At 40.9% G+C, this 17915-nt stretch overlaps 2 protein-coding genes across 2 annotated transcripts; both read left to right on the forward strand.

Annotated features, from left to right (window-relative positions):
* Positions 1-9608: 9608 nt before the first annotated feature.
* Positions 9609-12446, forward strand: pthlhb (parathyroid hormone-like hormone b). The gene is made up of 2 exons (XM_060903407.1): positions 9609-9718; positions 12059-12446. The coding sequence occupies exons 1-2, from the start codon at positions 9627-9629 to the stop codon at positions 12444-12446; spliced, it is 480 nt and encodes a 159-aa protein (XP_060759390.1). The 5' UTR covers positions 9609-9626.
* Positions 12447-14214: 1768 nt separating this feature from the next.
* LOC132873896 (galanin receptor 2a) lies at positions 14215-15352 on the forward strand. The gene is made up of 2 exons (XM_060909733.1): positions 14215-14302; positions 14435-15352. Exons 1-2 carry the CDS (start codon positions 14300-14302, stop codon positions 15350-15352), a joined length of 921 nt encoding a protein of 306 aa, XP_060765716.1. The 5' UTR covers positions 14215-14299.
* The last annotated feature ends 2563 nt before the right edge of the window (positions 15353-17915 follow it).

Consider the following 17915-nt stretch of genomic DNA (forward strand, 5'->3'; position numbering starts at 1 on the left):
AGTCTTTATTTTTCTGTAAAGCTGCTTTGCGACAATGTTTGTTAAAAGCACGATACAAATACATGGACTTGACATGGAGAAATTGGGGGCCATGGCACCTGCCTCCCAGGATGGAAACTCTGGTGCATGGGACAACAAGATGATGATTAGTCGAAGACCTGAGAGAGTGAGAGGGGCAGTAAGGGGTTAGGAGCTTGCTAAGGTAGAGAGGAGCAAGGTTATGTAGAGCTTTGAATGTCTCATCTCATCTCATTATCTCTAGCCGCTTTATCCTGTTCTACAGGGTCGCAGGCAAGCTGGAGCCTATCCCAGCTGACTACGGGCGAAAGGCGGGGTACACCCTGGACAAGTCGCCAGGTCATCACAGGGCTGACACATAGACACAGACAACCATTCACACTCACATTCACACCTACGGTCAATTTAGAGTCACCAGTTAACCTGACCTGCATGTCTTTGGACTGTGGGGGAAACCGGAGCACCCGGAGGAAACCCACGCGGACACGGGGAGAACATGCAAACTCCACACAGAAAGGCCCTCGCCGGCCACGGGGCTCCAACCCGGACCTTCTTGCTGTGAGGTGACAGCACTAACCACTACACCACCGTGCCGCCCGAGAAGGAAAATTTTCAACTTAATATGGGACTGAACCAGTAACCAGTGTGGTTGAGAGAGGATAGGGGTGATGTGAATGGAGTGCTTGGTATGAATGAGAACTCTAGCTGTGCACCACACAAAATAACAAATTGTGACATTAGTATTATAAGGTTCTCCCATTTATTTTTTCACCCAGATACAAGTTTATAATACTAAGCTTAATTCAAATTAACCGAAATTCAGACAGCAGCACAGAATAAAAAGAGGTTGACTGATCCAACCGCACATGATGAAGCTCAGTAATGAAAACAAGCTCTGGACAGGAATTTCATACGATATGAATTAAAAAAAAAAAACACCACCACCAACAACAACAACATGATATAATAAATGCCTGCAATATAAAAGAGACCATTCTATTCAGGAAAAAAAAACATGTTTGCGTTAAATGTAATAAATTGCATGTGCTTCAGACCATGCTTGCTGGCACAGCAGGTAGTATTGCCACCTCATAGCTCCAGGTTTGAATCTGAGCTCAAGTTACTATCTATATGGAGGTTTGCATGTTCTGGATGTATGGATTTCCTCTGGGTTTTCTGATTTCCTTCCCCCAACCAGGGTGTATTCCCACCATGATAGTATCCAGATCCAATGTTGTAAAACAGTTACTGTAGATGAATCCATGCTTCATACCACAGAGAAGTGAAAATTGCTCATAAGCAAAAATATATATAAATGAGCTGGCATTCATACAAATATTATATTAGAGTTGAGATTTAGTACGGTTTTTTTAACATTCCAAGATGTTTTTTTCATGTTTTATGTCAAGTGTATTAACCATATATTTATTTATTTTATATAGAGTATGCCGAAGGAAATGAGAGAAAAACCAAAAGGATATTATGCAAAAATAAAAAAAGAACAAATGTCATACAGGGGCGGCATGGTGGTGTAGTGGTTAGCGCTGTTGCCTCACAGCAAGAAGGTCCTGGGTTCGAGCCCAGTGGCCGACGAGGGCCTTTCTGTGCGGAGTTTGCATGTTCTCCCTGTGTCTGCGTGGGTTTTCTCCAGGTGCTCTGGTTTCCTCCAAAGGCATGCAGGTTAGGCTAATTGGTGGCTCTAAATTGATTGTGAGTGTGAATGATTGTCTGTGTCAGCCCTGCGATGACCTGGCGACTTGTCCAGGGTGTATCTCGCCCATAGTCAGCTGGGATAGACTCCAGCTTGCCTGCGACCCTGTAGAACAGGATAAGTGGCTACAGATAATGGATGTCATACATTTTTACATCATTGATCTTACTAGGTGTTGCACAGAAATCAAGTCTTTGAAACAGTCTGAAGAGCTTAAGAGTAGCCATGATTATCATAAGAATTTTTTAAAAACTACTTTTTAAAAAAACTGTTGACTTTTTTTGGGCATTTCATAAATTGGGCTTGGAAGAAATAATGAGCCATATGACAGTCATAAATGCATTCCTATGTATAGCCTAGTTATAAATATTTAATGTTTGAACATAACACTGAAAGGTTACATGTGGGTCTGAGCAGAGTTGTCACTGGGCTCTGGACAGTTTTTTTTTTTTAATTCCACTGCCTGTCTTTGACCAAATAGTACACTTTGCTGGCTCGATTCCTCACAGCTCACTTTCACAGCCTACACATACTCAATGAACCAAGAGTATATGTGTGTGTCTGGGTGTTGATTCTGACCACTGTCTGGTGTTTTTGCATTCCAGTGCACTGTGGTTATAAGAGTGGTTTGAGGTGGAACACCTTTCTGACCTGACATATGTATTCATGGTAGCACTATAGCTTATAGAACTGCTGCTGTATTCTGCTTCAAACCACATAAAATTCAGCGCTTAATCTTCCCCAGGTTCTCTGACATGGTGTTGCCAGTAACGTGGTGGCAGTACTGCTTTAAAAGTGTCAAGCTTCTAAGAAACACCTCCTCAGCCTTTACTGTATTTCATTTATACAGAAAATACCTAATGAGCCAAAAATCACAAAAAAATGTCTTTCAAAGCATAACAGTGGGGCCCTAAGGAAAAGGATCTGAGACACACAAAGCAATTATTAATAATTGTGTGTATAAAAGTTGTTAAAAAAAAGAAAAGCAGTATAAATTACAGAGTTGATGACAGATTTATAAATGTCCCTTTTACATTTTTTGTGTTTGTGGGTTTTCATTAAATAAAACAATATGGGCGGCACGGTGGTGTAGTGGTTAGCGCTGTCGCCTCACAGCAAGAAGGTCCGGGTTCGAGCCCTGTGGCCGGCGAGGGCCTTTCTGTGCGGAGTTTGCATGTTCTCCACGTGTCCACGTGGGTTTCCTCCAGGTGCTCCGGTTTCCCCCACAGTCCAAAGACATGCAGGTTAGGTTAACTGGTGACTCTAAATTGACCGTAGGTGTGAATGTGAGTGTGAATGGTTGTCTGTGTCTATGTGTCAGCCCTGTGATGATCTGGCGACTTGTCCAGGGTGTACCCCGCCTTTCGCCCGTAGTCAGCTGGGATAGGCTCCAGCTTGCCTGCAACCCTGTAGAACAGGATAAAGCGGCTAGAGATAATGAGATGAGATGAGAAAACAATATGGTACAAAAGTCTGTACAGCATAATCAGGATGGTGTTCATCTGTCAAAAGAACTGATAAATAAATATTTTGTACAAAGTTGCTACATGATAGTCCCTTGCATTTTGTGCAAATACTGGAATAGATTTTACTTGCAAAGAAGAAAAATAGTTCTTCTGGTGTTATTCAGCAATACAACACAAATTATCACAGCATTCAATGAAATTTTAGCTGCATTCAGCTAAATCATGATGTTATAAGACACACATGAGCGACAAATTAAAAGAAAAACCTGATTACATGATTCCACCCTGCCACATATAATATGCATGTGGCATGTATAAAAATCCTGAACAGGCCCATTTGACCTTGATTTTGGATCAAGCTAGGAAGAGCAAAAAATATTATAAATCGTAAGTGTTCATTATTGGTGCACAGATGGAAGGAGTTTCGGTCACAAGCACTGATCAGTTGGCTATATATTTATCCTGAGTATCATCATTGTCTATCATATGACTTTTAAAAGCAATGAAATCAGCATCAAATGAATTAAATCAACCATTTTAATTTGAAATCTTCACATTTTGGTTTTAGTATTTCATATCCAATTTTTAAATAAGGGAAATCTTTTTTGTTGCAGTTTTTCTTAAAAACTATTAATACTCAATTGTGAAACTTCTCCAGAAGTCAGGTTGTATGTAATGACCATCATCTCATGGTGGTGACATGATATAAATTTCAGTTTCACCTCTTATGTGAAGTTGTTCAGGTTGTTGGCTGGAAACTAAAGTATCAGTGGTACTAAATACTCTCTTAAGGACAGCTCTACTATGGTGCAAAATGAGAAGTGAGGACATTATTCTTGACAAACCCTAAAGCAACAGGCTCCTCAAAGGATGTTATTCATAACTAATTACCATCAGGCTATTGGTGTCAGGCCAGACTAAGATGGTAGCTTTTCACATGAGTTGAATAGGTTTGTCCTGGCATGGAAAAACCTATCCTGCAGCCTTTGCACAGTATATTCCCCTGTTGACAGTCCAAACTGTACTTATAGGACACACACCTCGATGTCAACATCTCTCACTGCAGGAAAGTGAGACGCCCCTTCCCGAACCCTGGCAGCCCACCTCCTTATGAATCGTGTGCCAAGCAACTTCTCCATTTATTTGTCCAATTATTATTTGAGCCATCGTGCTGTTTTGTTTGGCAGATATTGATAAAGGTCAACTCATGTCAATATAGGGTTGCATTCAAAAGCAGTGTGAACTTTGTCAGATCACTTTAGCAGACCTTGAATAGGTGCAAGCCCATGCCTTTGCCCACCTACTGTGTTACCTTGCCGTTTTCCATTTTTGTAACTACTGCTTGTTATCGCTGGAATTCCACATTGGAGATCCAATGTACCGAGCTTGGCACAAAGTGTTCATTCATGATGCCAAGCACAATTACCTTTACCAGCAGAACCGTCCTACTTTCGTAAGAAACAGGATCTAGCTTATAAAGACTACACAGCAACAGTCAACTTAGTTGATTGATTCAACATGCCATGATTACAGGAACCATTATGCTTGAATACAGTTGCTAACATTATTTCTCAACTGTTGCTGACTTAGACAAATCTTAAAACCCATTCCATAAAAATAACCACATGCTATTTCAGAATCAGGTTCATTTAAGTGTCATTGGCATGGAGCAAACACACATTAGGATTTGATATTTTACCTCTCGCATACATAGGAGAAAAATGGCGAGTGGGAATAACAGAACTTGATCAGTCTTAGACTAGGTGCTTTGTTCTGTGAAACAGAGATGGTATATAAGAATTGATTAATAAAATAAAATAAAAAATTACCTCACCCATAAGAAGGCATAGTGATTAGAGATAATCAGGAAAAAGAGCCTCTGTTAGCCTGTTGTATTGCTTTACTGAACGCTTCTCTCAATGGAAACTTAAACTACTTTTTAAGAATGAGGAAGGTTTTTCAGTTTGTTGCTAAATTTAGCTTGGCCCTGTTCAAGCGACAGGTTCCTGAGCCATTTTCAACAAAGATGAGCCGTAGGATTTGCCCAGGGCCCAGCGGGTGGCGAGTGCCGGTGGTCTGCTGTTCTCTTATGCACCAGCTTTAAAGTAAACACTGCAATTCTGCGGTCGCCAACGCCATGGCAGCCAGCAAAAGGCCTTACTGTGCGGCAGCACACACAGCTCCGGTGTGCCGTGTCCCAGACTTCTCCTCAGGCCCCCCTCTCGACAACAGAAGACGAGGTCGAGAACCTGTAACACCTATGATGTATGATCCCCCAAAATCAGGCTAATTACCTCAGCTATCAGCTTTCAACTTTGGATATTATTATTATTATACATGCTCTAAGAAAGCTCTTCTTCTTCTTTCACATTCATTGTGTCGTGTTCTGTTATTGGACTGAATTAATTAGTAGAGATGAGGTACTTCATTATGGAGTAAATATTTGTGTAGTTTACGTATGGTTGGGTGGCAAGCTGCTAAACAAACCAACCGTTTACTGGAAGAGTTTTCCCTCTGGATGATTAGATAAAATCAAGACATGTTTGTGCATGAGTTTCACTCACCACAGAATTTTTGATAGACCACATAGGATGCCACCTGCTTTTCTTTTCTGAAACAAGTGAAAAAAAAATTGACTTTTTTTCTAATGCCATGTCCTCATCTACCATTAATACTCGGTCTGAAGAACTCATTAAAAGTTGTCAATAATTATATTAGTCACATTTGGAGTACAGCAAAGTACCACAGTCAGCTTTCAATTCAAAACCTCTAATTCAGTATATTTAATATGTAATAATTCATGTAGTTGATTATTGCTCACTCACCTTGAGAGAAAAACAATGTCTTGATGTGTGATATACTGTTTTTGCTGGTGCCTTTAATCAAATTTACAACTCTCCCCATGCAAGAAACAGACATAATGCTTGCTACTTGATTCAAAAGACTAATTTATGACCACTGGCTGCAAAGTTCTTGTTCGGAAATTACACCCCAAATTTTGAATCCCAGTGCCCATTAAAAAACTCACTTGACTCACCATGTTTTATGTAGAACAACAGTATGCCCATCTGAAGCTAATTGATAATGTAAGTGTCCAGTAAAGAGCAAAATAGTTAGAATATAGAAGTGAGATTCAAGCAGCAAAAAGGTGGTGGGAGGTTTGGGGAGGGTGGGCACAGCAGCCTTGTAGGTTTCCAAACTTCTTAGTGCTGCTAGCAGAAGGATTTACTGTAACTCTCAGACAAGCATTCACAGCTTGGGCTCTAAACGGTCTGTTGGCAAGGTGGCCATGTTGTCTCTGGCACAAAATCAAACCCACTGAACTGAGGTCCAAAAGTACCTACACAACACAAACCAGTGGGATGTTTGAATGATAAATTGCCGACGTTCAGTGGTAGAACAAAAAATATTGGCCTTGCTGGGGACATCAGTCTTAATAATTTCACAGCAAGATTGCATACTGGGTGGTTTGGTTGACCAACGCTATGCTCTTTCTCAAGTGACATATCATTCACTTAAAGTTGGTTATAGAAACGAATCAATCCAGTGCAGGTGCTGTATCAGAGTTTGTCCAAGTGCTGAGAGGGTCAAGTGCCAGTGGTCAATGGGGTAACACAGAGAGTGTTAAATGACACATTTTATTCATTTACTTGTCTCAGTTAGCAGACCACAAAGTTTTTCTCCTACAAAAAAGGCTTTTCTTGGTAACAGAGTTCAATTACCTGTGGTTATACTTGGAGCTCTATGGATTCACCGAAGCCAAAATGCTCTTTGCATATTACACTGCCAAGAGCAAATCTTTCGGTTACTTATTTGCGTGTTTATAGAACAGAGCAAGCTACAATTGGCCAAATTGCACAAGAATGGATATAATGAGATGTGATGGAGACAAACATATTTGACACTTGTTAGACGTTATTCTTGCTTAGAGATGACAAAAGTGACATTTACCACTTAACAAAAATATCTTCGCCAGTAATAGTCACTTACTTTCAATTTATTGTTTCACTGAAGGGTTGTTTTCATCCTATACTGTAACTAAACAGAAGATAAGGTCCTCCACCAGTTAGGATACATTTACATTTATGCCATTTTCACTGATGTTTTATTCAGAGACGCTTATAGAAGATATAGGTGACAGTAGTATAAAAAGAACCAGAGACACACAAAAGACAGAACAAACATGTAAAAGGAACAGCAATTCTCCTCAAATAGTTATATTAAGATATTATTTTATTTTTTGCCGCCCTCAGCAAGAAGGTCCTGGGTTCGAGCCCAGTGGCTGACGGGGCCTTTCTGTGCGGAGTTTGCATGTTCTCCCCGTGTCCGCGTGGGTTTCCTCCGGGTGCTCCGGTTTCCCCCACAGTCCAAAGACATGCAGGTTAGGTTAACTGGTGACTCTAAATTGACCGTAAGTGTGAATGTGAGTGTGAATGGTTGTCTGTGTCTATGTGTCAGCCCTGTGATGACCTGGCGACTTGTCCAGGGTGTACCCTGCCTTTCGCCCGTAGTCAGCTGGGATAGGCTCCAGCTTGCCTGTAGGACAGGACAAGCGGCTAGAGATAATGGATGGATTATTTTATTTTTCTTACCTGGTTATATTGTAGCTAGTGTTGATAATATTTTATATTTTTGTTAAAAGGTAGAATAGAGAACGCTATCACAGTTGGCAGGCAGGAATTGGGAAAGAAAGAAAGAAAGAAAGAAAGAAAGAAAGAAAGAAAGAAAGAAAGAAAGAAAGAAAGAAAGAAAGAAAGAAAGAAAGAAAGAAAGAAAGATTGATTTGGAGACATGCTTTTTATGGGACATGCCATCATCAAATAACAAAAGTTATATGACACAGAAACAAAATTCAGCATTTCTAAAGAGTCCATTAATATCAATTAACAAGTTAATGTATATTAACACATTATATAAATAAGTAAATGAAGTGTTACTGAATTGCGTGTTTTTCAAAAACCACCTTAACCATTAAATGGCTATGAGGTTTGCTTAGTAGGGCAGGAGACCTACCCACAGGCTGGGTTTCACTGAGGTTATGGTTAGGATCTCTTGGGACAGTGGTCAGCCAACACTGTTTGCTTTTTTCACCCAGTTCTGCACATCTATTGGGAAGGGAGGGTCTCTGTTCTCTCTGCTCAGTGAGTACACCTTTCTACCAGCTCTGGCTCCAAAATTCCACTTCTGTTCTGTTCAGCTTATTTATGACATGACTACAGTCTGATTTCCTGAACTGAAATGGTACTGACCTTAATCACGGCTGTAATAAATTCAGTTGCCATAGTAATCATGAAACCCTGGTTAACCAGAAATCAAATAAACACTTAAAAAAAGTTAGTCTAACCGCTAAAACTTTAATGGAACAGGTCTAAGCTACTGTGCCCTCTTCTGTCCATTATTTAGTGTTCCCCTATCCCCCTCTCTGGGAGCCTGCGAGCCAACCTCTTTCCATTGAAGGTGTGTGCCTGCGAGTTTCTCAGAGTGTGTGTGGTGTCAGTCTGGTATACGTTTTGGCGCACGCACACACACACACACACACACACACACACACACACACAGTCAGTGGCGTATACAGCACTCTCTCTCTCTCTCTCTCTCTCATTTTCCCTGCTCATTCTGTTAGACTTGTTTGGTGGACCATTGGAGAGCATCAGAGACGCCCACATCTTAGAGTGAGTGCCATAAATCCCATTCAGCAGCGTGACCAGCCAGCAGGTTCTCCACCACGCATCTGGAGGCAAAAACACTTCAGCTGAGATTGGCTTACTGATTGCTGGACGTTCTACACTTGGATATACCGTTGTTCAGCCAAGAGCTAATGTGATCCAGACATGGTTTAGTTGGAACACGGCTACATGTATGGGGTACAGCAAAATGGCCATGAGACACAGTACATGTTGAACTACTCTGCTGGAGTACATGTAAGTATGTTTTCCATGAAAAAAAAAAAATCATGCTGCCTAATCAACTAAAATTCAAACCCTGGAAATCACTATTATTGTTTTCAGTATAGCAATTTATACAACATAGATAAGTTTAGATATTAGATATTACACTAAATAGATTAGTTTACATAAACTAGTTTCTTACTGTGATTATATTTACGAGACATATATTATGATGTAGCATTTTACCATTTTATCATTAATAAAGTATATCTGCAGTAATTGAAGCGTTTACATTTATGGTAATTAGCAGATCTTATCTCGTCCTTGTGATATAGTGCATAATAAATGAAGCACTGTATCATAAAAAGATCACTTAAATATGTTTGAAGAAAACAACCAGGATTGAACTACAAAATGCATCTCGAAACTGATATATAGATGATTTATGAGCATAATCTTAAATCAGTAAAAGCACTTTAAAAATAAAAACATATTTATCTGTCGTCTGATTCTTTTCCAGATGAAAGAGCTTTGTGGACGAGCATGATGCTAAGGCAGTGGAGTTTTGCAGTGCTCTTACTAAGCATCCCTCTACCTGTCCAAGGACAACCCATACATGCCCTCAGCAACAGAATGTACGTGTTGATGCCCCCTAAACACTGTTGATTAAAAATAAACATGATTGTTGAGAGGACTGACCACACCTAACACAATATTTACACTTTAAATTCTGATTCCAAGGGGAGCATTCATTTGACATGAATTACTCAAACCGTGGGGTTTTCAACTCCAGAACAGGAGACCAACTGCTCTGCACAGTTTCAAAAATTTTCTCTGCTCCACTGAGCTCTTAATCTGCTCCCTGATGGATGGTCTGGACTGGAACTTTGGAAAAATTTCAGCTAGCACTAGAATGACTATCCTACAGGTGGCTGAATAAGACTGGAGAGTCAGTTCTTACATGGGAAAAGTGACAGAGATCTGGTTGTATAATTTAAAATTACTATATTTTATCTATCGAAACTTAAAAAAAGCCTCTTAGACCTTTTAATGGTTCTTTGAACGTTTCTCTGAAGGAAACCTTAGAAAGGGCTAAGAAAACATAACTCTCCAAAAACATGTCCAAAAAAACCTATCATAAAAAAATAATCAGTAAGTATTAAGCACAGTATGTTGGTAGCTGGGAAATTCTGAGACTCAAGAAAGAGATACCTCAGGACTAGAGCAGAGAACCTCATAAAAATCAGATGAGCAGCAAGACTAAACTAACAGCTGAGAATAACCTTACAGTGCCTTGCAAAAGTATTCATACCCCTTGAACTTTTTCACACTTTTCCACCTTACAACCACGAACTTAAAAGTTTTTTATTGAGATTTTATGTGATAGACCAACACAGAGTAGCACATAATTGTGAAGTGAAACGAAAATGATAAATGGTCTTCAAAATTTTAAACAAATAAAAATCTGAAAAATGTGATGTGCATTAGTATTCAACCCCCCTGCGTCAATACTTTGTAGAGCCACCTTTTGCTGCAATTACAGCTGCAAGTCTTTTGTGGTATGTCTCTACCAGCTTTGCACATCTAGACACTGAAATTTTTGCCCATTCTTCTTTGCAAAATAGCTCAAGCTCAGCCAGATCGGATGGAGAGCGTCTGTGAACAGCAATTTTCAAGTCTTGCCACAGATGCTCAATGGGATTTAGGTCTGGACTTTGACTGGGCCATTCTAACACATGAATATTCTTTGATCTAAACCATTCCATTGTAGCTCTGGCTGTATGTTTAGGGTCATTGTCTTGCTGGAAGGTGAATCTCCTTCCCAGTCTCAAGTCTTTTGCAGCCTCCAACAGGTTTTCTTCCAGGATTGCCCTGTATTTAGCTCCATCCATCTTCCCATCAACTCTGACCAGCTTCCCTGTCCCTGCTGAAGAAAAGCATCCCCATAGCATGATGCTGCCACCACCATGTTTCACAGTGGGGATGGTGTGTGCAGGGTGATGAGCAGTGTTAGTTTTCCGCCACACATAGCGCTTTGCATTTAGGCCAAAAAGTTCAACTTTGATCTCATCTAACCAAAGCACCTTCTTCCACATGTTTGCTGTGTCCCCTACATGGCTTCTTATGCCTGTCTTTCAACAATGGCTTTCTTCTTGCCACTCCTCTTCCAAAAAGGCCAGATTTGTGGAGTGTACGACTTATAGTTGTCCTGTGCACAGATTCTCCCACCTGAGCTGTGGATTTCTGCAGCTCCTCCAGAGTGATCATGGGCCTCTTGGCTGCTTCTCTGACCAGTGCTCTCCTTGCTCGCTCTGTCAGTTTAGGTGGACGGCCATGTCTTGGTAGGTTTGCAGTTGTGCCATACTTTTTCCATTTTTGAATAATGGATTGAACAGTGCTTCTTGAGATGTTCAGAGCTTGGGATTTTTTTTATAACCTAACCCTGCTTTAAACTTCTCCAGAACTTTATCCCTGACCTGTCTGGTGAGTTCTTTGGTCTTCATGATGCTGTTTGTTCTTCAGTGTTCTCTAACAAACCACTGAGGCCTTCACAGAACAAGTGTATTTATGCTGAGAGTAAATTACACACAGTAGGACTCTATTAACTAATTAGATGACTTCTGAAAGCAATTGATTGCACTGGATTGTATTTAGAGGTATCAGAGGACAGGGGGCTGAATACCAATGCACACCACATTTTTCAGATTTTTATTTGTTTAAAATTTTGAAGACCATTTATCATTTTCGTTTCACTTCACAACTATGTGCTACTCTGTGTTGGTCTATCACATAAAATCTCAATAAAAAACTTTTAAGTTCGTGGTTGTAAGGTGGAAAAATGTGAAAAAGTTCAAGGGGTATGAATACTTTTGCAAGGCACTGTATGTACCTCATACTATATGGATATACTGTATGGAAAAAGATAAAGCTCAAGCAAATGTCTATAATAAGTGGGTTTGTTTTTAATATTTTAGGAGACGGTCAGTGAGTCAAGCCCAACTTATGCATGACCGAGGGCGCTATCTGCAGGACAGGAAGAGACGACTCTGGCTGCAGGAGCTTTTTGAACAGGTACACACTGCCAATGTGTGGGACACTCCATCCAGCAGTGGATCCAACCTCCAGCCTGTAACTTGGGGTGCCCAAGCTCCCAAAGCTGCCAGCAGCACCAAAGACTTTCTTTTGGACTTTCAGCTTGAGAGCACAGGCACAATCGATACCCTGCCACAGGAGACCAACAAAGAGCAGCCAGCTGCCACTAAGAGAAAGAAGAGAGTATGTTTGGGGAAGTGGAGAGAGATCAATAAACGAAGAGGATGGTCATGCCCAATACATGCCCAAGTAGCATTAAGAGCTCATTAATAACTGATAGTACGTGAGGAGACGACTGTGAAACGAGAGACGATGACACCATCAGACACTAAAATTCATATTTTTTTTACCATAGATTAGTGTCTCTTGTCAGTATAACACACAATGCCGCATAGGTATAATTCATTGTTCCGTGTACTGTCTGACTCACAGTTACATAAATTTACTTCACTCTCAGAAGACAAAGTACTTCATTGTACCTTTAGGGGTACAACGGCTTGTCACTGGGGCAGTACCCTCTAAGGTATTTATTTCTACCATTTTTATACTGACTGGGAACATATATGTACCTTTTTAGACCTAAAAAGGTACATATAGTTACCTTGAAGTCCAATAATGAACCCTAGGGGGTACATTAGTGTAGATTGTACTTTGGGGGACAGAAATGGACTCCTACTGTACCCCTATTTTTGACGGTGTATTGAGTCTTTAAGGCTGTTATTTTTACTGGTGATAAGTCTGTATTTTCATACATTCATTCTTCACTAACTGCTTTATCCTGATCAGGGTCCCAGTGGATCCGGAGCCTATCCAGGGAATGCGAGGTAGGAAAATGTAATGGGACGCTGGTACAATCACGAGGCACCATGCACACACATTCACATATAGGAGCAATTTGCCTTAACTAATTTGCCTTTGGGCATGTTTTTGGGAAGTGGGAGGAAATTGGAGAACCCGGCTAAAATCCACAGAGACAGTAACTCCAGCTCAGGATCAAACTGGGGACCCTGGAGCCGTGAGGCAGCAGAAATACCTGCTGTGCCATTGTGCCGTCTGCTAGAAGTCCATATTTGATATGATAAAAAAGTCATCTGCATTTTTTTTCATGTACTACACTAATCAATCATATTTTTTTTATTTATTTGATTAGGACTGTGTATTTATTCTATAAAGGTATCACAATGCTGCTCTTTTCTACAAGTTTCCAACAATGCACTTTAGAAAGCTGTGCTATGCTCCTGTATGTCAGTATTCTTTTGATACGAGTTTTTCTCCAATTCTGTGACAAAAATAGCTCCTGCTATGCTTTCCATTTTCAGCATCATCAATAAAATGCATGAGCATAATGTGATGAAGAGATATGTGATGATTCCTAAACAAAAAAGTGTCCATGGCAATGGAAGTCCTCAAAACATCAGTGATTTCTAATCCATAACCCCTTGTACTGTATTTTCTTTTGTATAGCTGCAAATATGTATTTTCCATTTCACACGGTGCCTCCAACCACATATTGGTGTTAATGTGAAAATAAAGTGGTAACAGTCATGCACTAAAATACATGTTAATGGAAGCAAAAGATTGTGTGTCCTTATGTCAACATCCTGAGTGTTTTAGGAGAAGTTGTAATAAAGAGCAGAGAGTGATAACCGTCTGTCACTGGAAAGGATATTGATTCATCCAAATCAATTTGTCCTAGCAGAAGAATTGATTATATGATACCAGAAAATATATTCTACAACTTATGTCTGAACATTTGAAAGAAAACCAGCATATGTATTATCTTGAAGGTAGGTGTTTAGTGTATCTTTTTATTTAACATGTATACTTATCTACTGAAAGCATTAAAGCATACATGAGACTTTTGGGCCTGCGTATGTACTATCGCCCTTGTGGCATAAATCTGCTTCTGCCTCTTTAAACATGCCTAGATCAGTTGCGACTAACTGCCTGAACTTCCTGATGGGCAGTCTCATCTCTTACCATTGAGATCTGAGCTGATGAGACCAGTTTCACAGCACAAAAGCACATTTCATTTTATTGTGATGGTACTTTTTGAGCTTTGTTCTTCAGTGGGCAAGGATATTTGGTGAAATACAGGCTTCTGTACTTCATACTGAGCAAGTATGGTGAGTAATTTGGATAAATTATGTTAATCTTAATGTTAATAATCATGTAAAGCACTTTGCATGAAAATAAGTGGTCCAGAAAAAAAAAAAGTTTTAATAAGTCAGTTAAACACTTAAGCTATTGACTTGCAGGTTTTCAGGAATCTCTATGGTGTGATTTTCGCCTGTACCTGTGGTGTGATCCTGGGTGTGGGCTTCGGTGCTAACTTACTAGTGTTCACCCTCTTTGCCAAACACAACACCCTGCGCAAGAATCGTCTGGACGTGCTGATCCTCAGCATAGCTTTGGCTGACTTCCTCACGCTGCTCCTCATCCCCTTCACTCTGCACTCGGCTGTCAGTTTCTCCTGGCCTCTAAGTGACACATCTTGTAAGATTTACCAGTTCCTGCTGGCTTTCTCTCTGGCTGCCAGCACTTACTCACTATGTGCTGTCTCGGTGGCCCGAGCCATGATCATCACCAACCCTTACCAACCACCTACTACAGACCTCGTTGTGCTGATGCTCATCCTGGCCTGGGGTCTGAGTTTCTTTATCAGCTTGCCATTGCGTATATTTGCCACTAAAGAACGTCTCGGCCCTGGGCTCACCAACTTTGCCTTCTGCCTGCCCACCATCCAAGAGCACCACTATCAAGTCATACTAAGCCAGTTTGTTTTGTATTACTTTGTACCAATGCTGGTTATTGCTGTAAATTACATGCGGTTGGCTCGGTTTCTCCACAAGAGCCCAGTGATGTCTATGGCTAGTGCGCGGAATACAAGGCGAGCTTCACTCATGGTGTTCCTGGCAGCTGGGACATTCTCTGTATGCTGGCTGCCTGGATATGTCCTGGAGCTGTGTGTGTATTTGGGTCTCTACAGGCATGGCCAAGCTTGGGAAATGTTCTATTTTACCTGCACAGTGCTACAGTACCTGCACCCGTGTGTCAATCCAGTGCTTTATGTGTTGCTGGCTAAGCGCTACCGGGGAATGCGGGGAGCCTGGCTCCTTCAATGCAATCGCAAAAGGGTGCACCCGCAGGTTACTAGTGTGACTGAAAGCTTCTGAACTTTTCTAAAAAGGTTCTGCTTTTGACTCCAACAAACTATCACTTTAAAATATAAGTTTCTGGAAAGTGGATTGATAACTGTACATTTTCAGTGACTGGATTGTGTAAATCTACTAGATTTGAAAAACACATTCGTATGTTACTGGCTGTTTTTTTTTTCTTCAGTGCCCTACAACCTCTTTGTTCTCCCTCAGTCTTTCAGCTCTGCATCACGTTACAGGTCACACAGAGCCTGAACTGACCTGTACTTTTAACTGTTGAAACACATATGAATATAAAAAAGGAATGGCATAATTACTGTCTGTTATGGACTGAGATGTTCATAAAAAATTTTCCTCTCTGAGATGCTGCCTCCTTCATGAAGGTAAAAGAAAAAGCATTAAAATGACATGAACTAGTTCAATGACTTATTGAATACAAAAAAAACCCACCACCCTCATTCAGCAAATGCAATTAAATAGTAAGAGTCTTGTCCAATTAAGAACCAGTTATTTCATATATTTATCCAGTTAGTCATGAATAATGTGCCGTAGTCTAAATTTCATCAAATATTCACCCAAATTGTGTTATTTTAAAATTACAAAAGTTGCCATTGTAATCGATTAATTATTAACTCTAAAAGTGACAGCTTAAGTTAGATAGTGGAAAATTCAGCACCTATAACAAAATCAGTGTGTAAACTCCATGTAGATGACGTTAACTGATCTTAAATAATCAAATTAGGCACGGACAGCTGTCAGCACTCTGGAGTGTTCAGTAGGTTTACAAGCTGTGAATTATTTCTATGGATGCTACTGTAGCTTATAGAGATCTTGCAGTCATGTGACCAGAAAGTACATAGCCGCTATCTTGTCGGTAAAAAACACAGCTGAATACTGCTGCACTCGTGTACAGAATGGATCAATTTCAACCGACGGACTACATGGCTCATTTTTCTAATGAACAGATAACTAGATACATGTCTAAAATAAATGACCTACAGATTAGTGACCCTTATCGCTTAAGGCCCGGTCCCACTGCACTTACGGATGCAAAGAGGATGTAAAACGTAAAAAAATCTTTGCCATCCGTTGGAAAACGCTATGCATCCGTTGTGTACTCATTGCATACGTGCTTCATACGCTCTATCCATCGAGCATCCGTCCACTGTGATTTCATCCGCGCAAAAAGTTTTGAGCTGCACAAAACTTTTAGAACGGATGAACTTTCCGCCGTGTACGATGTCAGTCCGCGACATATACGAGCAACAAACGTTCTATGTCCGTTATCATCCGTTAAACGTCTGCTGTATCCTCTCTGCATCCTCTGGGCATCCTCGCAACTCACATCCGCTGCAGCTGAAAACGGAAAGAGGGAGGAAAGATAAGGTACATGAAACGTCGATTCATCGTTAGTAGCACGGAAATAGAAAGGATGTAAGCGTATGCATCTCGTATATAAAGTATTCAAAACGGACAAAGCGTTTATATCTGGGATGTATCTCGTATATTTAGGATGTCTGGAGTATGTCTAGAGTATGTAGGAGGACACCTAGCGGACAATCGATATTTTGTATAAAAAGGGGGAGAAAATCATCTAGTAGTAGAGATGTATCGATGTAGCCACCAGCACGTCTTTCCGCTTTATGCTGACGGCGTGCGTGCTGCATCCCTTTATATCCGCAGAGCAGACGCAATTCATACCCCCCGCATGCGCAGTGAACGGTCTGCATCCGATATACATCCGCGCAACATCCCCTTTGTTTCCGTTAGGCGTACGTGATGCATTCCCTTCATCTGCTATGCATCCGCTCTTTCTGCTCTGCATCCGCTTCTCAGTTATCACCGGTAACCCCTTCGGAGCTGTCATCCACTTCCATCCGCTTTCATCCGCTAGGCTTCCTATGAACATGCGTTTAACATCCCCGCTATATACTACCCACGTCCGTTCTTTTCCGTTCTGTTTTCGCAAATTTTCGCCAATTTTGTCCATTTCTGGAGCGGATGGAAACGGATAGCACCACCCCCGAAATTTTGCTCGTCCGCTGTGTCCTTTTTGCATACGTTTTGTGTCCATCGGCCAGTGGGACCGGGCCTTTACCGGACGTAGTTTTCACGACCGTGTCAGTGGATATTGAACTGCCAGAGGTGGAATACCCAGATGTGTATAATTACCTCATTAACTTTCCCTCCCTGTTCAGTGGTGAAGCACTGCGTGCTTATAAATCTCTGGAGTTATCTTTACAGAAATTCAGGATTTGTCAGCTGCCCTCAGATGTGGCATCTTGTAAACAAGAAAATAACAATCCTCATTGGACGGGTAAGTCACTTAAGTATTACTAGTACTGATACTAGATATATCAGTAGTATCTAGTATAGCACTGACCAGCCGATTATAGAATAGAATAAGGTAATTCCAGCTGTAATTCCAAATCATCCGTCTTGTTTACCATGGATCTGGCGTTGGAGAGGTAGAGGCGGCAGTGGAGATTTGAGTGGCTGTTTTCTGAGCTTAGTCAACAGGCCGGCTCTGCAGCCTCGCTTTTGCTTCCTCTCCCGACGCCACCTCCTTTGCCTGCCAGAC

Source organism: Neoarius graeffei, chromosome 2 (assembly GCF_027579695.1).
Source record: "Neoarius graeffei isolate fNeoGra1 chromosome 2, fNeoGra1.pri, whole genome shotgun sequence".
Lineage (NCBI taxonomy): Eukaryota > Metazoa > Chordata > Actinopteri > Siluriformes > Ariidae > Neoarius > Neoarius graeffei.

Coding starts and splice junctions, on each gene's coding strand:
- pthlhb (XM_060903407.1), top strand. CDS start 9,627: ATGATGCTAAGGCAGTGGAGTTTTGCAGTGCTCTTACTAAGCATCCCT. Junction 9,719..12,058: donor CATGCCCTCAGCAACAGAAT/GTACGTGTTGAT, acceptor TTAATATTTTAG/GAGACGGTCAGTGAGTCAAG.